Here is a 24,515-nt window from a genome sequence, read left to right as displayed (position 1 = left end):
GGATATTAAAGTTAAAATTAAAAGGACTATGGTCTCTAATAGGGGTGAGATTCGACCTGTCTAGATCGAAAAAATCGATCGGACTGGTCATTTCGGATCAGACCGGACCGACCCGGGACTGGGTTCGGCTGGTCTCAATCCAAATTTTATAGGACAGAAAGTTTTCGGTCCGATCCCGTCCCGGGGTTTTTCACCCTGAACCAGACCGAATGAAAATAAAAAATAAAAATAAAAATATTTTATAATTTATATATATTAATTATATAAATTTTTATCTAACATAATCATATCACTAACTCATTATTAAGTAATTATTAATTAATACTAATATTTATAATTTTATACTAATACTAATAGTCTAGAGTGTAGGCTCTAATATGGTATCAAAAAATAAATAAGGTTAATTACACTTTGTCTTTTTGAACTTTTATTCAATTCATAATGTACCTCCAAAACTAATAATTGTATCAAAATGAACCCTTGAACTTTCAAAACTTCGCAATCCCTCATTCCATCTACCAGCAACGTTAAATCTAACGAGAATTTACTGCACGTGCTGCTCATCTGCATAACATTCATTGTAAATATGTAATTTTTATCTAATTTATTATCATTTTCCATATAAAATATAAAATAATATATGTTATCAATTAATAATAAATCATAAATTATTAAATAATTTTTTTATTAATTTATATATGGTTAATGAATATCAAACAATTTCATTGTGTACATAGGTTATTTATACTTGTTTGCAACTTAGGTATAAAATAATTTTATATACAGTTAATGGTTAATGATTTATTATTAATTGATATCATGTATTGTTTTATATTTTATATGATCGATGATAATAAATTAGATGAAAATTACATCTTTGCATTGAATTTTCGTTAGATTTGACGCTGCTAGTAGATGGAATGGGGGAGTGAGAATTTTTTAAAGTTCGAGGGTCCATTTTGATGCAATTATTAATTTCGGATGCACATTATAAATTGAGTGTAAGTTTGAGGGAGCAACATGTAATTAATCCAAATAAATACTAATAATCTAACATAGACTATAGTTATAGTTATATTAATATAGTTATACTAAATCACTGTAACTAATGTTACTAATATATAGCTATACTAATAATCTAATACTAACACCATATTCTATTATATAGTTATAATAATCATAATAGCTAAATCGCTATAAGTCTATAACTATACACATTTAGTATCAATGTATTATTATATTCTTTAATGTTTAACTATAATATATAGTACTAGACTACTAGTATATATTAATATATTAACAGATTATAATATATTCGGATTTATAGTATAAATTATAATATATGTATAAATTTATCATAGTATGGATAATTAAATAGTTTATACTTATTTGTAATAGTATGTTAAGTTTATATCTTTCTCAATTATGGATGTAATACTAATATATATGGATAATTAAATTATTTATGCTCTGCTTCATATACAAAATGTAAGAAGTTGTATATGGCTCATTATGCATTAACTTATAACTATCATAATACATTGACATACTCTAAGTTAGTAACAATGTAATAACTAACATCATCAATATAATTATAACTAAATTAAATCATTATAACTATAATCATAATTTATAACTAAATCAATATTATTATATAATATATAATATTAATATCACTATGAGTCTATGAGACTATGACCATATATTATTATATAGCAGTAATATCATTATTAGTATAGTATATAGTAGTAGTAATAATTTAGTATCAACGTCTTATTATATAATATATAATATATATTCCATAATGTATAAATATCAATGTATCAATTTATTATTATATAATATATAGTATTAATATCACTATATCATTATAATATATATATAATATATGTAGCAGTAACACTATAATAGTATATTATATAGTATTAGTATATATTAATAAATTATAAGAGTTATAGGCTTATAGCATAATATATGTATAACAGTATAGTATTAATATCACTACAACTATATATATCCAATACAATGATTTATTAATCATATACAAAATGTAAAAACTTAAAAGTTTAATATGTTGACAATTATCATAGATTTATAATACACTATCATGGATTCGTAATACATTGACATACTCTAAGTTAGTAACAAATTAGCAATTAACATTTAACATCATAAATATAATTATTATTAATTATTTTTTTAATGAGTTGATTAAAAAATCCACAATAAATAGTTTACTTAATTTTAATTTTACTAATTTAAATAAATTTTTAATTAATTTATGTGCCAATAAGATAAAAGAATCATAAATGGAAAACACAAATTATCTGCCAAACAAGAAACGACACCGTTTGGTACAAAATTAGATCTAAACGGTATCGTTTAAGTCATTGTAAAATAAAGTTTGAAACTGAGTTCTGTGAAACAGCGTCATTTCACCCAGTTATTATTTTTTTTTTTAAATTAACGCCCTTCAAACAGTGTCGTTTGAGTCCAATTTCAATCAAAACGGCGTCGTTTCGTTCCACCTCTTAGACTTCGCCCCCCCTCTCGGACGATTAGTTGATTCATTTTCCAATTTACCCCCTCCCGTAAGAAAACCCTAATGCTGTGCAGCTCCCCTCTCTAGCCCCTCTGTCGCAGCCCCCAGATTGTCCTTTACAACCCTTCCGTTTAACTCTCTCTCTTTCTCTCTCTATCTTTTACTTTTTTCTTGATTTTTTTGTTCTTAATTTCAAAGTGTACTTCTCAAGAAATACATTTTCATGATGTGATTCATGTCTATTTTGTTGACAATTTATTATTTAGCTTCTATGAGTTTATGCCTTTCGAAATGTTCTAATTGGTGTCAATGTCGAACTCGTTCTATTGCAATTATGTCTTGATTTTGTTGGCAAATAAGCTTCCATGCGATTCATGTCTTGATTTTGTTTTGTGTTATGAACCTAGTTGGGAATTTGTTCTATTGTGAAATGTGGATACAATGATGTAATAAGGAAATCAACTAAATGTAATGAAATGTTCGGATATGGAATAAGAGCAATGCCGGGAAAGTGCTTGACATAATCCCTAAACTAAATGTTTGACAGATTCTAGAATGTCTTGTGAATTTCATATAAATTATTTGTATTTTAAAATATATCTTATCAAGATCAAGTTTTTTTAGTATTTTTTAGTTAAAAAATGTACAAAATGTGAAGTGGGTCGAAAATAATTAAAATTGGGTTGGAAAAAAAAACTAGATTTGGATTGGGCTGAGTGACCCATTTTGGGCATGGTCCAGATCGAATGGACCAACCGCATCAGACCCGACCAAAAGGGATTGGTCTGATCCGATCCTATGCAAAACTCGGTCCAGTCTAGGATAGAAAAATCCTGAATCGAATAGGTCTAGTCCGATCTCATGGGGAACGACCGGACCGAACCAAGATCACCCCTAGTCTCTAATATCATTATTTGAATCAAGCACATTTACTTAATACATTTAGAATAAGCACAGTTAGACAGTATTATACATGTTATTCAATTGAAATAGTGTCGATATTTTTTGATTAATTTTTTAATTCTTGAGTTGTAACTAGGTTTCTACATTTATATATTTCTGCATATTTGAATTATGCCTATTTACTTATCTCAATAAAACTTTTCTATCTATTAAGAAAATTAGGATTATGTGTTTGGGTGTGGTTACAAAATATGATGGTTTTTCTTTTCAAATAATCATAACTCTTATTAAAAAATAGGTTAATAATAAAGTTGTTCACATGCATTTTCTTCGAAGTATAATTTTTATACTAGTCAAATCTATAAAATAAATTTTATAATTTTTTTTGTAAGCAAATTTTATAATTGCTTGTGTGTAGAAAATATTTTGCATGCATTAAAATTCTGAGAAAAAAAAAATTCTTATTAAAAATGTAAAGGAACAACATCTACGTGGCAGTAGTAATTCAGTGGTTCCCACTGTCCCACACCACAAATGCGTTCCTCTCTCACAATTCCCCACCACCCTCCGTCGGCGCAGCGTTAGTTCATTCCCTTCCACGTTCTCAATTCTCCGATACAAAAAGACCCAAAAGTTCTATTACCAGAACTATCGTTTCCATTTTTCTCAATCAACAGCACCAATCGACAATCGATAAATGACGGAGGACAATGGCGATAAGCATTCTTCGGAGGAAGCCTCGCAAACGAGGCCAAGGTTGGTGCGATTTGCAGACCCATCCCACGAAATACCCTAATTTGTGGAACATGTTTATTGAAATTATCGTCCTTTCTTTTGGTTCAAGATAAATTATTTTTTGCCTTATTTCGCTCTGCGGCCAGCATTTTAGTTTCCTCCCACGAAAATATTCGAGTTTTTTTTTTTCCTTTAATAGAATGAGTGTTTTTGTTTACCGATAAAAAAAAATGGCTTTATTTTTTTCCGATTCCGAGTAGAAGGGGTTTTAGGGTTCTTCATTTTATCTGATTTTTTTTGGCGGAAAGCGCCACTTGGGGGGGGAGGTTGGCTTTGGTCGTGAGCTAAAGGTTTGAGGGAAATCATTGAATCAATGCCAATAGAGTGTACGCCGTGAACGTCAGATTTGAAAACTTATTGGAGTGTTATAATTTTTTTTTTGGTTCTGGAGTGTTATGACTTTTAAGGTTAAGGGTTTAACTATTATTGATCTTGTCGGTCTACCACAAATCAATCTGGATAGGGGCTCCGATTTCTTGCAATTACTTAACTTTAGCGCTTCTACAGAAAGAAGAGAAAGTGGGATCAGCCTGCAGAGTCCTTGGTTTCAGCTGGTGTAGCAATACCTGGGGTCCTCCCGCAGGGCAGCATGGGACCTCTCGAAGGGATTGCACTTCCTGGGGTGGCTCCAGTCTCCACTGCACTTTTGAAGAATCCGCTTATTACTAGCTGTGCGACCATACCCCTGGTGCTTCAAGCATCTTCAATACAACAACAGACTGCAACCATAGTCCCAAAGGTAAGCTGAGTGAGATACAAATCTTGGGTAATATTTGTACGTGATGGCTTCTTCATATCTATGTTTCTTCAACTTTTCTGCATTATTTGTTTTAGAATTTGATCTAGCTTCATCCATACTGTATCCTGGAAAACATATTTTGGTTCCATTTTAAAAATGGGGGAAGTTGAAATCTATATATATGTTTTAATTAAACGAAGTGTAGCAAATCCATACTGGCTAAATTTTGGTTTGGTAAGGAATAAGATTGATATTACAACATCATTTGGAAATGATTAAGTTTTCTGTGTATAAGAGAAAAGAGGAATCTGTGGATCATCTTATACCACAATGTGAGGTGACTAGCGTACTATGGCAAGCTGTCTTTAGCTTATTTGAGCTTAGTTGAGTTATGGCATCTTAATTGAGCTGAAGAATTTCTTTCTTGACACTTTAATGTTTTGGTTTTCCGCTATTTTACTAAACGGGGACAATAATGTCCATGATTTTTGTACTTATAAAAAAAAAAAAAAAAAAAAATGTCCATGATTTTTGTCTTTAATTTATCGCTCTTAGAATGTTTTTAGGTGTTATTCTGTATACTTCCTGTGTATATGGGCTATGCCTATTTCATTCATATCAATAATATTATTTCTTACTTATAAAAAAAAAGAAGTTGAGTGATGGCATGTCAGGTTGTAGAGCTTTTAGTGTGCTGGAAGATGTGGGTTGGTTGCCATCATGGCGAGACCTCATAGAAAATGATCATATTTGTGTGATGTGTGGTGCATATGGAAATAAATAAATGATCAAAGCTTTGAAGACAACACAAGGACCATTTAGGAACTTTAGACTTTCATTCTTAATGCATTGCATCTTTGGATGTCGGCCATTCTATATCTTTCTTTTGTTTTTGATCGGTAAGTAAGATTTTATTGATCAAAAGAATAGGGCAAAAGCTAAAGTATAAGGGACACATATACAAGAGCAACACCTACGCGTGCTTAGTTTAGAGATACAATGAGTTCATGAAAAGACAAGCCATGAAAATCAATTACAATCGACCAATGAAGTAAAGTATTGAAAAATAGATTTCTAAGCTCATTCATTGACCATACTTGATCTTCAAAACTTCTTTTGTTCATCTCCCTCCAAATATATTACCATAAACATATTGGAACCATCTTCCAAACTGAGGCGATCTAAGAGTTACCTTGAATGACTTTCCAAGAAGCTAGGAGGTCCACTAACCCGTCTTGGCATTACCCAAGCTAATCCCACCTGAGCAAAAACTTCATTTCACAATGTCTTGTCAATCTCATAATGAAGTGGTAGATGGTCAACCGACTGTCCACTCATTTTGCACATACGATACCAATCCATGACTATATGATTTGATGTTTCCTTAGGTTGTCTAGAGTGAGGATCTTTCTAACTTTATTTTCCAAGATTTTCTCTTCCTCTCTCTAAAAGTTACAGTCATGCACTTTGAGACTTGGTAGTAACGATGGGGATAGGATGTTTTGGAAGTCCAAGGGGAGTAAAAAGTTTACGGTTCGTTCTTATTACAAGTTGTTGATTGTTCAACATAGCCCTCCTTTTCCTTGGAAGTACTGTCTTATTGTTATGGATTGGCGTTTCATGTGTAAAAAGCATGGGGAATCTTTAGATCATTTATTTTTGCATTGTGAGGTGGCAATGGCTTTGTGGGATATAGAACTGGGTTGGCTTGGATGATGCCTTTGAGAGTGGTTGATCTTCTTGTGTGTTGGAACGATCTATATGGTTGCTCTCAAGTGGATATAGCTTGGAAAATGGTTCCTTCGTGTCTTATGTGGTGAGTTGGGATGGAAAGGAATGAGTGGTGTTTCAATGATAAGGAGCGTACTTTGGAGGAACTTCGGAACTTTTTTGTGCACTCTTTATTGCTTTGACTTTCTGTTTTAGTGATTAATGGAGTTTCTGCTCATGATTTTTTGTTGTCGTTTTCCGCTTCTTAGAATGTATTTAGATGTTTTCATATATATACTTCCTGTGTAAATGGGCATAGCCTTTTTCATTTGATATAATAAAATTATTTTTCTTACTTATAAATAAAAAGGTTACAATCATACACACCCGGTGTGCTTCCTTTTCTTGGGTCATTAATAAAACCTATATTACTTGTAAGAATGAGGGGGTTATGTACAATGCTCATAAATGACATCAGCATGTGTCGGTGCCTCTGGCAAAACTTGAAGACTGTGAAATGTTTATTACTCTCTCTCTCTCTCTCCCCAAAATTTCTTGAAAAATCAAAATATCCCTTAGATTTTGTTCATAATTCTATAAATATAGAAAATACCCCCATCCCCCCCAAAAAAAATTTATAATCCCCATATGCTCTCCAAAATTTTCTAAAATGTTCAATATAAATAGAAATGTCTCTCCCATTTTTTTCCGATCACCCCAAAATTTTGTATAATTTCTATATATTATCTATTTTCAAGGATGTGGCCCCACCAAAATTAAATTAAGGTTAGGTTTGTATAGACACTTAAGATGAGATCAGATGTTTTGATAATAGTTGAATAAAATATTGTTAGATATAATTTTTTAGTATTATTTTTATTTTGGGATTTAAAAAAGTTGAATTATTTATTATATTTTTGTATGACAATTTGAGAAAGTTGTAATGATGAGATAAGATGAGATAAAGAGGTTTGTGTATCCAAACCCAGCCAAAAACTAAGTTTAGGAGAAATAATGAACTTATTAATGTGGATTCTAAAATTTTTTATTATATAATATTAGGCTTTTTAATATGAAATCTAAAGTGAAAATACAAGAATCAATATTTAAGGTTGATGATCTATATGAAAAATAGTTGAGAGTTTTTATCCTCTAGACTTCATTGAGCAATAAAAAATTTATTTAAGGTCTCAATTATAGCATTTATGCTTAATGTGATACGAAAATATCTAGATTTTACATGAAATTTGATAAACTAGCATACATACTAGAATAAAATATGGACTTCCTTTTTTTTTTTGATAAGTAAACAAGTATTATTAATTCAAGAATGGGCAACAAACTGCCAGTTACAAAGGTCATTATGCCCTATCTACATAGGCGCATTAGAAACTAAGAAATCATGAAAGTTCATGCCATTGAAGTCTACAGCAATTGCCCAAATACAAATAGTCCTAAAGAAAAAAATTTAAGCTCCGCCATAGATCTCTCTGTCTTCAAATGTCCGCTCATTGCGTTCCTTCCACAAGCATCACATGATACAGATCAGAATCATTTTCCAAACCGCTTTGATCTGTTGCACACCTCGAATGGAGATCCAGCACGCCAACATTTCCACCACAGATTCTGGCATCACCCACACTAGGTCCATTCTATTAAGCACCTCATACTAGAGAGACCTAGCAACTTCACAATGTAAAAGTAGATGATTCACCGACTCACCCCCACTTTTACACGTGAAGCACCAGTCTGTAATAATTATCCCCCTCTTTCTCAGATTATCCGTAGTGAGAATCTTGCCTAAGGATGCTGACCACACAAAAAAGGAAGCTTTTGGTGGAGCCTTGTTCTTCCAAAGCCTTCTCCAAGGAAACTGTATCTCAGGTTCTTGTATGAGAACCTTATAAAAGGATCTAACTGTGAATACTCCTCTCCCTGCAGGAGTCCACCACAAACCATCGTCCTGCTGAACATTCGGACGACAAGAATACAACAGACTATACAAATCAACAAAACTCTCCACCTCCCAGTCTTGAGCCGCCTTGATGAAATTGATATTCCAGTGTGTACTCCCACCCGCACTTCCCATAACCTCCGCCACTGTAACATCTTTATCACTTGCAATCAGGAAAAGTAAAGGAAACAAATCTTTAAGGGCACTGTTACTACACCAAGCATCCTTCCAAAATCTGATCCTGGACCTTGTACCCAACTGAAATCGAGTATGATGATGGAAGGCCTCCCACCATTTTCTTATATTCCATAGCCCCATTCCATAGGTGCCTCTAACTTCTCTAGTACACCAACCCTCCCCTAAACCACCATACTTCTTCTCAATCACTACTTTCCATAAGGCTTCCGGTTCTTTAGTATATCACCACAACCATTTTCCAAATAACGCCCGATTAAACATTCTTAAGTTTCTAATACCCAAGCCGCCACTGGAGATAGGACAACAAACCTTCTCCCACTTGATTAAATGAAATTTAAATTTCTCTCTTAAACCACCCAACAGAAAATCTCTTTGTAGCTTCTCAAGTCTACCGGCCACGCTTGCCGGTATGGGGAATAAAGATAAGAAATAGGTGGGTAGGTTAGAAAGTGTACTCTTGATCAACGTAATTCGGCCCCCTTTCGACAAGTACATTCTCTTCCAATCTGCCAATTGCCTCTCTATTTTTTCAATCACCGTATCCCATATGGAGTAAGTCCTCAAATTTATACCCAACGGGAGTCCAAGGTACATCATAGGAAGAGACGCTATCTTACAACCCAATATCCCTACCAACTCTCAGACATTCTGGACTCCCCCAATCGGCACCAACTTGGATTTATCATAGTTCACTTTTAAGCCATACACAACTTCAAAACAAAGAAGCAACGCCTTCACAGCACGCAACTGATCGGGATTGGCCTCACACATAATAAGCGTATCATCTGCAAACAACAAATGAGAGATAGTAGTAATACCCCTACTCGAAGATCCAACCTGAAAACCACTTGCAAAACCATTAGCCACCAAAATTGAGATCATCCTGCTTAGTGCCTCCATGACAATAACAAAGAGTAGGGGAGACAATGGATCCCCTTGTCTCAAGTCACGAGAACTCGCAAAAAAAAACCCTCTGGGTTGCCATTGATCAATATAGAGAATCTTGCCGTGGAAATACACCAGTTGATCCATGACCTCCACCTCTCCCCAAAACCACACCTATCCAGTAAATACAGAAGAAAATCCCAATTAACATGATCATACGCCTTTTCCATATCTAACTTGCACAAAATCCCTGAACTCCCCGTCTTCAGTCTGCTGTCCAGACATTCATTAGTAATTAGAACCGCATCAAGAATCTGTCTACTCTTTACGAAAGCATTTTGAGGCTTAGTAACAATCTTCCCCAACACCACACTCAACCGATTAGCTAATACTTTAGAAATAATCTTGTAAACTCCATTCACTAGACTAATAGGCCGATAATCCATTATCTCACAAGCCCGCACCTTTTTAGGTATTAAAGCAAGGAGAGTGCTGTTAAGACTTTTCTCAAATTTCCCAGCCGAGTGCAACTCCTGAAACACCTTCAAAAGATCATCTTTTATCACCTTCCAATAATCTTGGAAAAACCTCATAGAGAAACCATCAGGTCCGGGGGTCTTATCTTTTACCATATTCCTTACTACATCATACACCTTGTCCTCCTCAAAAGCCCTCTCCATCCTAGCTCCATCCTCCGTCTCAATAGTGTCAAAAACCAATCCATCAAGAGAAGGCCTCCACCCCACCTGCTCAGTAAGGAGTTTCTCAAAGAAATCAGTAACATGATCTTTAATAACTTCCTCTTCCCTACAATCCACCCCCTCAATGTGCAGTACCTCTATGTTATTGTTTCTTCTATGCGAGTTTGCGATGCGATGGAAAAACTTCGTACTCCGATCCCCTTCCCTTAACCATAATGCTCTTGACTTTTGTCGCCAAGACATTTCTTCTTGTAAAATAATCCTCTCAAGATTTGCAACCAACACAGTTCTTTGTGATTGCTCCTCCTCAGAAAGTGACCTTCCATCTTGAAGTCTATCAAACTCCTGAATCTCCAACCACTTGATATTTTTGTTCTCCCTTATGTCTCCGAACGACTGTTTATTCCACTCATTCAGGTCTCTTTTCAAGGCCTTCAGCTTGTTTGCAAAAATGAAACTAGGTGTACCATTGAACTGATAAGAAATCCACCATTGTTTAACCCTCTCCACAAAGCCTTTTGATTTCAGCCACATATTCTCGAACTTAAAGTATCGTCTACCACTATGAATGCCTCCGCAATCTAGCAAAATAGGCCAGTGATCCGAATTTAAGAGTACCAAACGCTTTTGCCTTACCTCAGGATAATGGTTTTCCCACTCAGGTGAAATTAAAAAGCGATCCAAACGAGACCAAGTCTGGTTATTTGACCAAGTGGTTGGACCTCCTACGAGAGGAAGGTCTATCAAATTCAAGTCAAAGATACACTCTGAGAACTCCACACTTGCATGCCTCACTCTTCTTCTTCTGAAACTTTCACTTGGACATCTCACAACATTGAAATCACCCCCAATACACCATGGAAGATCCCACCAACTATGTACCCCTACTAGTTGGACTTCCTAAAAGATCACTCGATAGATTCTATGAAGAAAAGTAAATATATTACAAAAATAATAATGCATGAATATTATTCCATGAAACATTGTCGTTAGAAGTCTGAAACATATATTTAGTTGTGTCTTTAGATTTTTTTTTTTTTTTTGATAAGTAAAAATTTTGTATATATCAAAAGGAGAAACCAAGTACACTGAATGTATACAAGAAAACACCTTGCCCAAATGACCCAACAAGCCCCTAATGACCCAAAAAGCCCATAAAAAAACCAACCCAAAGTACATCAGACCCGACCCCAATTCTTGTTTCCCGTAGAACTAAAACTCTATCCGAACACCAACCCCAACACCTTGATTCCCGTCTTCACAATACCTTCCCTTTAGACTTCTCTCTAGTTGAACTACCACCCTTAGCGTCGTAGTGGATTGTCGTAAGTAGCAAATTATCGAGATCTAATTATAGATAAACATGTCACACGGTAGAAAAGTTGGCCCCCTTCAAAAAAATTGCTGGTTCAGCCGCTCCCCCCCTCCCCCCCTCAATTCCATTTTCTTAGTTTCTACTTTGTTTTGCATTTCTCATTTTTATTTTTATGTGTTTAGTTTACTGCAAAACTATTTTTTTTTTTTACCTTACCGTGAAGAAGTTTACATATATTTTAATTTATTGGGGTATCACAACTTACTCCCCACTTTAACATGTATTTGAATCCACCTCTACCCTGCTGCAACAAAGTGCTTGCTTTTGTTGTGGAACATGTTTTATTGGAGTTTTCTGAAGACTGCTGTACGTCCATATTCTGACATTGATTTTTCATTATATTTGTGAGTGTTGAGCTATAGTCGGCTAATTTTTTCGTTCAAATTTCTCTCATTTACTTGTTTTCTTTTGTAATTTTCATATTTTTTTCTCAAAACTCCCGTGGTTTGTATTAATGAATTCAGCCAAAGATCCAAGATGAGTTAATAGCACGAGAAATTGTCATAAATAATGCCGAGTCTTCTGTTCGCTACAAGCTCACAAAATGCCAAACACAGGAGGAGGTTAATCTGCTCTTTCTTGTTTGCGTGGTTGGATAATTGGTTTATCATAATTCAAGTTGAATTAGACATTTTTTTTCATGAGATTTATGAACATAATTTACTTGCAGATACAAAAGTGCACGGGTGCTGTGGTTATAACTAGGTTTGTGGCCTTTAAAAGCAGTTATGGGATCTATTTAATGTTTTTTTGGTCGTAGATGTAAGGCACAGTCTGATTTTCTGTTTCAGGGGTAAGTACCATCCACCAAATGCTCCTCCTGATGGGGAGAAGCCCTTGTATCTTCACATATCAGCCGGGGCTCAAGTATGATCTATTGCTTTGCAATTTGGTAGATTAGTTGAAATAGTGCGCATGGTTAGGGGATGTTTGGAAATAGTTTTGGTCTCGTCCCGTCCCGTCCCATCTCATCTCATCTCATCTCATTTCCTTCCCAAACATCACTCAAATACAAACACTTTCAAACTAATCATTACAAATTTTTCAAACTAATCATCACAACTTTCCTAAACTTTCAAAAAAAAAAAAAAAAAAATCAAACTTTTTCAAATCCTAAAATAAAAATTATATTCTAACAATATTCTAACTTTATAATATTTTTTTATTGAACTTTATCTCTCTCATTTCTCAAAACCCTATAAAACATTAACTCATTGTCTCACTACTATTCAGAAACCATCTTACTACTATTCACAAAATTTTCATCTCATATCGTTCTCCAAGCATCCTTTAGTGAAATTTACTATGTGGATCAATAAAGAAACATGCCCATTTTAAATTTCAAAAGAAGACACTCCTAGGCGTTGCTCTTGTATATGACCTGTGTGCTTGGGCTTTTGCCTATTCTTATAATCAATAAAATTTTATTTACCGATAAAAAAGAAATTTCAAATGAAGAAAATTCATTGCGACAAATAGAAAAGATCACCACATAATTTTTGATACTACTAGGCAGTCTATACATATCTATGGCTTTATTGTAATAATGGATTGCCTCTGCAGTTAAAAGATACCGCTGAGCGCATAATAGCAGTTGATCGTGCTGCTGCCATGGTTGAAGAAATTCTGAAACAAGGTCCAAATTTACAGCCAGCTTCTTCCACTTTTCATCTGACCATAGGCAATGGAGTGAAGGTAGGCATGCATTGTGTTACCAGCTTTTGTCTTTCTTGGCTTGATGAGGATTAACACAAGATATGAATTTTCTGATTGGATTGGGTTACTCAGGCACTCAGCACATGTGTGTTTTTGGGCTTTGACCCGGATCCATCACTGAACATCACTGCGCGTATACGTGGACCAAATGTAAGTTTTTGTTTTCCTTCCCTCCTTCCCCCTCTTTGTTTGTATTTTGTTTTGTGTTTTGTTTTGTGTTTTTTTTTTTCCTGATAGCTTAACCATGGCAGCTTTTTCCCTATGGCTATTTTGTTTTTCCCTTCGTTTATATGTGTGTGTTCCTTTTTTGAATGCCGTCCAGGCTTTCTGTGTGTTGAGTGAGTGCCACGTCTGTTAAAATTTTATAATATGCTGATTTTGAGGTTTAGTTTTTTAGTGTATGATAATTTGGGTTGTTCATAGATTTTACAAATATTTGGTGTTTCTGCTCCATTGTATTCTTTCAATAATATAATTTGGGCTCCTAATGCGTGCCTCCATTTGCTGGTAAATTTGTGCTGTTGTTTTTCTTTTTTCTTTTGGAGATTATATTACATATTGATAATGATGAGGGATTCTAATGTTTGAAGCTTTTTCTGGCATCTCCATGCAATTGGGAGACTGTTTTTGTGTTGGTGTTTGGTTTGGTTTTGTGCGTGCAGGACCAGTATATAAATCACATAATGAATGAAACAGGAGCAACTGTCTCACTAAGAGGACGTGGTTCAGGGGACCTTGAAAGCACACTTGAAGAAGGTACTATCTCCCTATGTGCAATCAATCCTTTGACTAGTCTTTTTTTCCTAAACTCTTCCGTAATGTTTGCAGAAGGGCAGCAACCACTGCATTTATTCTTATCAAGCAATAATTCTAAAGGAGTTGAAGATGCTAAGCGTTTGGCTGAAAATTTGTTGGATACAATCAGTGTAGAGTGTGGTGCATCTAGGTAATTACTTTTTAAGTCAAGCTGGGTGTAAATTGTTCTGTCCATTGCTGCATTGTAAACTTTTGTATTATGTTCTATGGTATAGAAACTTCCATATTATATTTGTTACTGATATAACCTTTTATTTTGTACTCCGTAGCTTTAACTCTTCTTATTCTTTGTGTGTGTGTTCAACATTGCATGCTCTTTGCATGACTATTTGGTTTCATCAAACAATTGCAGATATTGATTACATCATTTTGTTTTGTACTCTACTACTTTGTTATTTCTATTGGAAAGTAATCTGTGGTTCCAACTTTTAGGGTTTCATCATGTAAGGTTTATAGTGCTGTTCCACCCCCACAGCAGGTTTACAGTGCTGTTCCTCCTCCACAGCAGTTATTGGCCGGAGTTCTGAGTTCAGGAAATGAAGTAGCATTAAATGCAGATTCTTCTGTTGGTTTGACGTCTGTAACTGTGGGCTCTACACCAGCTCCCCCAGTTTCCTATCTTTTAACCCCTGGGCTCCCTCCTGTCTTTTCTCCAGGGACAGTATCACAATCTGGTGGATATTTACATTGTGGGCAGTCTCAAGGAAAAGTAGTGGGCTATTCCCACCAGATAGTCTCTTTTGGAACAAGCTATAGTGGATATGGTGGGATATATCCTCAAGCCACCCCATTGCAACAAGTTGCTCTGGCACTTAGGCAGTCACCTTCTCCTGTTAATTCTGGATTGGATTCTACAGCACCAATACCAAGCAAAGAACCAAAGTCGAGTGTAAGCTCTGATCCAGGGAAGGAGAAACAGCCTCCACAGAAGCGGAAGTTTCAGGAACTACCAGCTGGCTCAAATTATCCTGCAAAACCCCATCAGGTATAAGTGCAATCCCCTTGCTAGGTTATCTTGGATATGCGAGGTATAATCTTTTTGCTTGTGTTTGTTGAGTTATTGTATTTGATTTATTTTGAGAGAGTTTGTCAGTAGATTGCTGGTTTTTCCTACTCTTTTTGTCTTTGTTGGTGCAAGGGTTTGTCTACCTTGTAAGCAAACAATAGTCTTGATGTGGATGTTATAGGAATTCTTTTTTCACTTTTGTGTGAATCGTATCCACCTTTCTGAGTTATAACTCATCTCCTTTATCAAGTCTTCACTTTGAAGTTTGGTTGTGGATTATCACTTTCTACATTTTTTTTTTCATTCATGTATGTTTTTATTAATAGGTGATGTTTTCTTCAGTATCAACATGATTCTCTACTTCAATGAATGCTTCTATGCATTGATATTAGCTTTTTATTATGCTGACTTTCACTGCTTAATATTCCAGGTATTTTCTCTGACCTTTGAAGCTAACAGGCCGATTCTGTACCTCTATATTGGGTTGTTGGTCTGTATGTTTCACAGGGTTTTCAGCCGTGGAACAATTATGGCTTCAGAGCTTTGATTAGGGTTCAGTTATAGATTTTATGTGCATTGGTTTTATCTTCTTGTATCTTTGAGCTGAATTGTGTTGAATTAAAAATCTGTAACTTTTTATGCCTTAAGTGCAATGTTGGCTTCCTCAATGGGTAGTAGCCACCACCATTATGGACAGCCAACTTACCACTTCAGAAGAGATTCCGCTGCCACCAAAGTGAGCTTTGATTTTAATGTCATTGGAATTTAGATGTTTTTGTATAATTGATACTTTCTTGTTTTTGGTTAGTTGTGCCTGCAATGCTACCGAGAAACAAAGTTTGATGACTTGACTTTTAAGCAATGTAGTAAGCTGTGTGCAATAGTAATGAGTGATTCTGTCCGAGCACCTTTTTTGTTTACATTCTTTGTTTTGAGGATAAGCGGAGTCGTTCTCCGCTACCACTGCTGCATTCCAGTCACATAGACATCAAAGCGCACTTGATGTTGGTGGCTGATGCTCACACAATGGGGAAGTTGATACTGAGTGCATGTTAAATTGCTGTTTTAAAACATCAATGTAAGTATTTTATATGGTGTCTTATCTCGTGGTGATAGGCATCTATTTCAAACTACAGTTTTAGGAAATGACATTATTTCCATGTACCAACTTCCACAAATCCTGTCGTTGACCTTTGTACATGCCAAGACGTGAAAGGCTTACATGTCTGCCCTGTTCATCTCGATATCTAATGACAAACACTCCATCAATGACATCACCTTGAGAAGACTCCATCAACTTGAGAAGACTCCTTTTATTTGTCCTTCCTGTCTCGTATACTTATTCTTTGCAATATCATCATCTAGCATCTTCTCAATCCACGCAAGCATTACAAAAGTTTCTTTAATTTATTTGAGATTGTTGATATTACCTATAATCTGTTGTTGAGAAATTAGGTTTGGATTGTCCTTTTCTTACTCATTGCAGGGTTCAGAATATTTAAAGCCCACTGAGCGGTCAGCAAATTTGGGTGTGAGAAATGTATCAACCATGCCAGCCCCGAAGAAGTTGGTCCAGTCATTATCAAATGGAATGCGACCACCCCTGCCAAGAGACATGCCCCCACCACCACCTCCACCGAAATTTCCATTGTCAACACATGGTTTTAAAGGGGATTTCAAGAACAATATTCTGAACAAAACAAAGTCTGATGCTGTAACTGCCGTTCCTGGTAGGAATAGAAACTTCTCCCGCTTTATTTTTTTACTGCTTCTGGTTATTAGGTTCATCAGTGTGATAATGTTGATGGGACTGTTTACTGTATTAGAGGCAGAGTAGCATTGCTTATATGGCTTATGTTGGCAAACCCCGCTTTTAATTAATTTTAAAATGTATCTGAAACTGTTTGTTATTTCAGATACTCTGGTCAAGCTGATGGAATATGGAGAGGAGGATGATGACGTCGAGGAGAACTATGAGGAATTGCTTAGTGGCAACTCCTCTGCACTTAGCAACTCTGGTTCGGTGGCAGCTCGAAAGCCCTTCTGGGCTTTATAAATTATAGGTCGTATAAATTGATTGATTGTTGGCAATGACGATTCAGTGGGAGTTTCTGAAAGTTCATGCTGAGTATAGTGTAGCCTTTCCAGGGTGGTCAGGTGGTCTGAAGCTATTGGCGCGACTATGTTAGAAGGATGAGCTGTTGCTTGTGGATATTATTGGTGGCTGGGCAGGCAACAAGATCTGTGGTTCATACTTTGTTATAATGCGAGTATTGGTGTACATTAAATAGGCTTCTTGTGTAAATAGAAATAGGTTTTAATTTGTTAATAGAAATGGGTTTTAGAACATTGGCATTGAATTATGCAAATGCAAATAAAATGGATAATTTGGTTAACAGAAGATGAAACTGACCTGCATTGAATTATCCAAATCTAAACAAGATGACTTTCAGTTACAGTAAATTATTTCTTGCGGTCATATTTGACAATCATTGTAGTTCAACCAAAAGTATTAAAAAACTATTTCTTTCGTCTGAACACTCTCTCTTCCCTCGATTTTTCATCTCTATTCTACCAACTATTTTTCTTCCCTCGGTCTCTTCCTTTATCAGCAAATTCTCTCCATTTCACCTTTGTGCCTTTTCTCTTCTCCTAGGGTTTCATTTTTGTGCCTCTTCTCTCTAGTCGTTGAAGCCCTCGTGCCTTTTCTCCTAGAGTTGCATGCTTCAGCTTCGGCCTACTGAAGCTGCGAAGTTCGGCCCTTAGGTGGGCCATTAGACAGTAGGGCGTGGTCTCTCTCAGTGGTCGTTTAAGGGCCTGGTTGTCAAAGCCGCAACAGTTGTTGCACCGAAGGTGCTAAATTTCGAGACCATTTCTGCATTCTTGTTGATTAGTGTTATTTTTTTTTCGAGTGCTTTGGTTTTGCCATGTATATTTTGTCTGGTGAATATGGGGCCTTTTGTACCATGTAGGGTTGCTGTGACTCTGTAAAATTCTTTAGAGCTGTGTTCTTATGAAAGTATCCTTTCGTTGAAGTTTCTTTTTCATCTTTCTTGTTTTACTTTAATTAGGGGAACACTTACTGATGTAGCGAAATCATGGTTTTTTTTCGTGATATCTTTGCTGATTCTTTGAGACTTTTGCTTTTGCCATTGCCATAATATGTTTGATTAAAGTCTTCAACCAAGATTCGGACTCTACCTCTCATTCACTTCATTCTCGACAATTCAACTGCGAGTAGCTATGGTTGAATGATCTATGAAGATTTTGGTGATATTCGGGTCATTATGTGGTGGAGTTCTATAATAAGGCATTTTAAAAGTTCAAGAAATTTCCCAGCAGTCTCTCAATTCTGGACCCGTCTTAATTTTGTTTTACTTATCGAAAAATGTTTTCTTAACACGTCTTATTCAGTGGCCATCTTGTTTAAAAGCCCATCTAGTTCAATTTGCATATAGGTTTCAACTTCTCTGTTAAATCTATATTCAACTTCATTATCTGTTTTTTCAATTCAATACAAGATCAGAATATACAAGATTCTCGCTTTCTTGATTTTCTCTCTTCTTTCTCTTTCAACTCTGTTACTTCTTTCTTTTCCCAGCTCAGTAAATTTATGACCGATACAGGCATGTGCTTTCCGGTTCAGGGCATTTTCTGCAGGTTTAGCATTATTCAAGCTATGTTATGATGCTTTTCAGATAATTTCCAGCATAGTTATGGTGAAATTAAAAAAAAAAAAATGTCACTGCTTTCCGGTGTCACTTGGCCTTTTCTGGTATTTTCTCAAAAAATATTATAGAACAAAAAATAAATTGAAAAAAGAAAAATATTGTTAAATTTATAATATTTTATTATTATTTTGATTAATATATAGATAATCCAATGTGGGAATAAGTTTTAAGTAGAATAGTCAAATATAAAATCATATCATATTATACAAATTTTGTATTTGTATTTGTATTTACATAATCTAATACTAATGCTGTAAGCTTAAGCTTGAATCATGCTGCACTGTTCTTTATAAAAAAATAAGCCAATACTCTCTCTCTCTTCGTTCCTTGTCCCTTTGGCTTCTTCATTTCTAAGCTCTTCTACTTTGAATGTCATGTTTTCTCAGACGCATTTGTGTGGGTCGATAGAATAATTATGGTGTCGAGTAATTATTAGATAATCATAAAATTGTTATAAAAAAAAATGACAAGACAAAAAAAAATTATTATTTAGTTAAAAAAATCACAAAATCAAATCCTTTCCAGGTCATGAACGTATTATTAATTCTCTTGTAGCACGTAAAGAAAGAAAAAAATGACAACAATCATGTCACCTTGACTTTCCAAGTTCATAAGGTGTCTTTTCTCGGCCACAGAAACCACGTCACAATCCTTGATTCCTTCAGAGTCTCCGAAAATAATCCCAAAGCTATCGATGATATTTCCCTGAATAAAAAAAAAAAAAAAAAGAATTTAAAAAAAAAAAAAAAAAAAAAACTGGAAACTCAAGTTGGGAATGGTCAAGTCCTTTTCAGTAGGCCAAGCTTCGTACATGGTGGACGGAATACAAGCAATGCCTTGTCCCCTCTCAACACTTCATCTTTTATTTATTTATGTTTTTAGATAAATTATCACGCTTGAGAGCGAAAGGCCAACAAATCCTTCTTCAGCATCATCTAATGTCAAGGACTCCTTTTGGCAAAATGTATCCAATGCCTCCATCCATCAATACTCCAACTTCTCCAAGTTTGACTTCAATTTCTTATTGCAACTTCATCCTGTCGACCGCACTATATGCAACACTAGACATTACTTTATCAGATGCTCTTTCGAGGTCTATGTCCACCAGTAATCCATATGCACTCTCGGTCTTCAGGCACCATCATTTGTACTAAGAGAAATGATACTTGCAGTCGTGAGCGTGCAGTCGCCGTGCAGTCATTTTGAAAAAAGTGAATAAATAAGGGACCCACCTGAAAAGAAATTAATTTTTTAATAGTGGATCCCACTCTTTTTTAAAGCGACTGCACGGCGTTTCCGCATTCCACGACTGTATGTAGCATTACTCTTGTATTAATTGATATGCCGGGGGTTGCTTAATATTTACATTTCCTATAAGAGGATCACGCAGGTAGTAGAGGCAAACCCAAGTTACAAACAAGTTTCATATTTATTCGTCTTAAAAGACAAGTTACAAGCTAGTTTCATATTTTTCTGCCTAGTACATCGTATTCAAACAAGAACAAGGTAACAAAGAACATACAATTATGAACTTATCAAAAAGGGAATACAATCAGGAAAATTCTGTCTTGCATGACTACAGATACAGAGAACAGTGGAACTCTTTTTTTTTTTTTTTTGGGTTTGCTGATCATCTCCTAGAGGAGTTCTGTAATGATTTTGGAGATCCCTCGAAGAAATCCAAAAGATAACTCTCTAGGTCATCAGCACTGTACTTAATATGCTTGTCACTCAAGTGATTGGCATGTCTTCCCACGAATGTCCGATAAGCCTGGATCACCTTGAGGGATGTTGAGATCCGTAAATCTTCTCGAAGCTGAATATCTGGAATAACCCATGCTGTTTGGGTCTTGTAGATCTCCTCAAAAGCAAGATAAAAGCTCCGGACCCTTTCCTTGAGAAGAGCTCTTGAGATAGAATTTGAACCAGGATTTTGAATCCCATCATCCTTGAGTAAAGAGAGGATTGAACTCCAACTAGCTCGCTCATAACTCATCGCGTGCTGTTGGAATTTCCAGTTTTGTTTTCTAATCCATTCATCTGCAAATATATGCCTTAGCTCAGAACCCTTGACCTTTTGAGCCATGTAATGAATATTGTTCATCAAGAAGAAGTGCTGTAGCGAAGTCTCCTTATATAGCTTGGACTTATCATCAAGGCTGCTTTGCAGAATTGAAGCAATTGATTGGAAGTGGTGAGCCATTGGGGAAATCCTGCCTGAAGAATTTCGTCTTTTGTTCTCCTCTTCTGTAATTGGACTCATGTCAGGTGACAATGAATTGGGATCCTCCGCATCATGGTCCTTGAGCAGTAAATTAAGGGTCTCACTGTAGTCGGTTAGAAACTTTATGTAATTCATGACATATCTGGTCAGATGGTGAATTCCACCTCCTGCAAAAGGGTTTGTTGACGCATTTGATGCAATTGCATTCTTAAATTCAAGAAATGTTGCCCTAACAGTATTTCCCAATCTCCTTAGAACATCGTGACACTCAATTCTAACTGAAGAGCCAGCCTCATCTGAGAATAAAGCATCTATATCTGGAAGAAGATCAGCTAGTACCTCATACATATCAAGAATGCGAGGCAATTTTTCTGGTTGATGAGGACCTATAGACATGGCTTCACCAAAATTCAGAAGCTGCAACATTGCAGCCTTGGATGGCTCCACAAAGCAAACTTGATTATCTGATCCAAGCTCTCCAAAAATCTGATCACTGAGCCATTTCTCGCTAGCAAGATAGACCCGCACAAAGATCTTCATTGTTCGTACCCACCGTTTGATTTTGGAATTCAAGTTCGCCCATTCCATCCTCAGCACGTCTTCAATGCTTAGTTTCTCCATTTCAAGAATGAAGAGGCACTCATCCAAGGCATCCTTCCTGACACTGGTGTACACCTGGTAACATTCCTGCTCATAATTCAAATTGGACATCAAATTCACAATGCCTCTGAGCTCAGGAATCACCTCTGGATTTATCAAATCAATGATATATTCCTCAGAGGCCCTGCTGACGCTGTCTCTGTGAAGCGACTCCTCAATTGACTCATCCCCAAAAGAGATAATTGAGACCCCATCCACAACATCCTCTTCAGTGTATCGAAAAGACATGTGCTCTGGCTCAAAAGGCTGCCTGTTCTCCATAAGTATGTGCCTGAACTCCTCCTCAAGCCTTTCCATCGCCTTCTGAAGAACATCGTGAGCCCTTTGTAACAACTTATACTCATCGTCATCTTTATTTAGACACAGATTCTCTAATCTTTCAGTCAATTTTTGTGCCTCACCCACGGCATTCAGGTACTCAGACACTTCTTCTGGTCCCGAGTCCCATATCATAGACCGATCTTCCTCCCAATTCATGATCTTCTCCTCAACAGCATTAAGCCTATCCTTGATCTCACTAATCCCATCACCCTTATTTTCATTTAGCACAGTCATATTGGACAATTGGGTGCCAAGTTCTGCCAAAGTTTTCCTAGCATCATCTGTAAGGTTCTTATTTGACCCCAACGCTTTAACAATGTATTTGGCGGCAGCAATTAAGTGTTCTTCTCCATCTAATTCCGGAGCCGTAGGTTCACAATCCCCCATAGCCAACAAGAAGCAGAAGCCAAATACCACCGTCTACAAAGGGCTTTGGATACCCTATCTAAAATCCCAAATATGAATACGAACACAAATACAAAATCAAATCAAATACTATCGTTGATAATTTTTTTAAAACAAGACGCAACCAATCCCAATAAAAATTCATGTATTCGCATACAGTAACATGATCTCTTTTGAAATCAAGCACATATCCAATAGAGGAATCCAAACAACCAGATGAAGGTTAAGGTAAAGTAAAGAACCAAGTCATTAGAGGACCAATAATTTCAGAGCTTGCAGATCAATAGGAACCACTATGAATAATTAGATTCAAGAAAAAAAAAAATCCAAGTCTGAATCAAGGGCAGCAATATTAGTAAGGCAAGGGTAGCTAAAGCCTACCTCCTCGAAACTAAAACTTCGGCAGCTTGTAGCACTCGAGGGACTCCCAATCGAAGCGACCCAAAAGTTCCAAAATCACAACTGTAATAGAAAGGGGTTCTAAGGACGCCGGACAGAAACAGTATAGGAACCTCTATACAGCGGTGAAAGCAGTCAAAAAGTAACTCTACGGCTTCAGATTGTGAAGCTGTACATGGAGGGAAGATATTGTACGAGGATGACAAAGAACTTGACTTTGTTGGAGCCACGAACCCAGGCAGGAAGAAGACGTTTGAATGGTACAGTGACCTTTTGGATATCTATGGCCGATCTCCCTCTGTGCGCGTCCAATCCAGTCCCGATCTACACAAATAAGCAATAGTCGTTTGTTCAGGCAAAGCTTCGTGTCTTTGACCTCATCCTGACATCCTTTTTCAGTCTGGTGACCTCTTACGCGGAAGGACACAGGAAATAGCTGAAATATCACCTTACACATGCGCGACCAATAACAAAAGCCGTGTAATCTTTTTCTCCCTCGTACTTTTCGCCTTCTCTGTGTTTCTTCCGTTAATTCACCCGTGCCCGGTGCCTCCATTCAATTGCCAATATAATCATATAATTTAATTAAAAATAAATTTAATTTTATAAAAATTGACATTTTTTTAATGCTCTTTGATTTTCAATTTATGTTCTTTAAAAGTATATATTTTTCTTTGATTTTCTTGAAAAGTATTATATTTTTAAATTTAATTTAAATGTTATTAAAATTAGTTTTGTCAAAAAAGAAGGCAAGACAGTAGTTAAATCTAGTCACCTTCCTTTTAAGACAATTATTATTTCTCACAAGGGAACTTAAGTAAAAGCTTCTCCCCTTAAAATACTCAATATTGATCCAAATACAGTTACGTTTTGGTTATTGATGCTTATTAAAATATTATTGACTAATTAATTTTATTTAAAAAATCATATTATTTTTATATTTTGTGAATATTTGTCATCTCTAATTTTTTTTCTCCTAACTAGGAATGACTCCACAACTAGTATATATATGTATATAAAAGATTTTGAGACTAATAAATTAATCTCCACTTATTTAAAAATAAAAATAAAAAATGGAGCTGTCGATGTAGATTTTCAATGCAATTCGACTTGCAAATTATAACGCCATGACATGAAGATCTGGTAACTTAATTTGTGTTGCATTTGCTGGTTTAGACTAATCAATTAAACGAGATATCCACTTCCTCGTTCTCTTGATCATTGGTTAAGGGAAGTAACATCATAGGGAGATAGGAAGTCAAAGACAATCCAAGTCGTTGGCGAACCTAATTTAGTGGAGGAGTGAAAGAGTCAAATCTAAAAGATTGGTGGCCACTGAGTCATTTGGTATGGTACGTGATCGAAGAAGTACGGGACATCCCATCTCGAGTTTGTGAGGCAAATATATATATATATATATATATATATATATATA

The 24,515-nt window shown here is 35.7% G+C and overlaps 2 protein-coding genes across 5 annotated transcripts; one reads left to right on the top strand and one right to left on the bottom strand.

Annotated features, from left to right (window-relative positions):
- Positions 1-3,980: 3,980 nt before the first annotated feature.
- Positions 3,981-17,741, top strand: LOC108986446 (protein RIK-like). Of its 4 annotated transcripts, none has more exons than XR_004802538.1 (12): positions 3,981-4,201; positions 4,748-4,979; positions 12,267-12,365; positions 12,473-12,507; positions 12,594-12,669; positions 13,366-13,497; positions 13,591-13,668; positions 14,181-14,274; positions 14,347-14,464; positions 14,767-15,319; positions 15,771-16,076; positions 16,827-16,931. XR_004802538.1 is itself a non-coding variant. In XM_018959063.2 (12 exons), exons 1-12 carry the CDS (start codon positions 4,143-4,145, stop codon positions 17,394-17,396), a joined length of 1,860 nt encoding a protein of 619 aa, XP_018814608.1. In that variant the 5' UTR covers positions 3,984-4,142; the 3' UTR covers positions 17,397-17,741. The 4 variants fall into 4 exon arrangements, 3 of the variants coding, with proteins under 3 accessions (XP_035550457.1, XP_018814608.1, XP_035550456.1); XM_018959063.2 differs by lacking the exon at positions 15,771-16,076 and adding an exon at positions 17,257-17,741 and having other exon boundaries at positions 3,984-4,201; positions 16,827-17,070; XM_035694564.1 differs by having other exon boundaries at positions 15,771-16,942.
- Positions 17,742-20,479: 2,738 nt separating this feature from the next.
- On the bottom strand, positions 20,480-23,590 carry LOC108986448 (exocyst complex component EXO70E2-like). The gene is made up of 2 exons (XM_018959070.2): positions 23,063-23,590; positions 20,480-22,721 (listed from the first exon to the last, which is right to left on the bottom strand). The coding sequence occupies exon 2, from the start codon at positions 22,661-22,663 to the stop codon at positions 20,702-20,704; it is 1,962 nt and encodes a 653-aa protein (XP_018814615.1). The 5' UTR covers positions 22,664-22,721; positions 23,063-23,590; the 3' UTR covers positions 20,480-20,701.
- Positions 23,591-24,515: the final 925 nt, after the last annotated feature.

Source organism: Juglans regia, chromosome 10 (assembly GCF_001411555.2).
Source record: "Juglans regia cultivar Chandler chromosome 10, Walnut 2.0, whole genome shotgun sequence".
NCBI lineage: Eukaryota > Viridiplantae > Streptophyta > Magnoliopsida > Fagales > Juglandaceae > Juglans > Juglans regia.
This window is presented reverse-complemented; position numbering and strand designations above follow the sequence as displayed.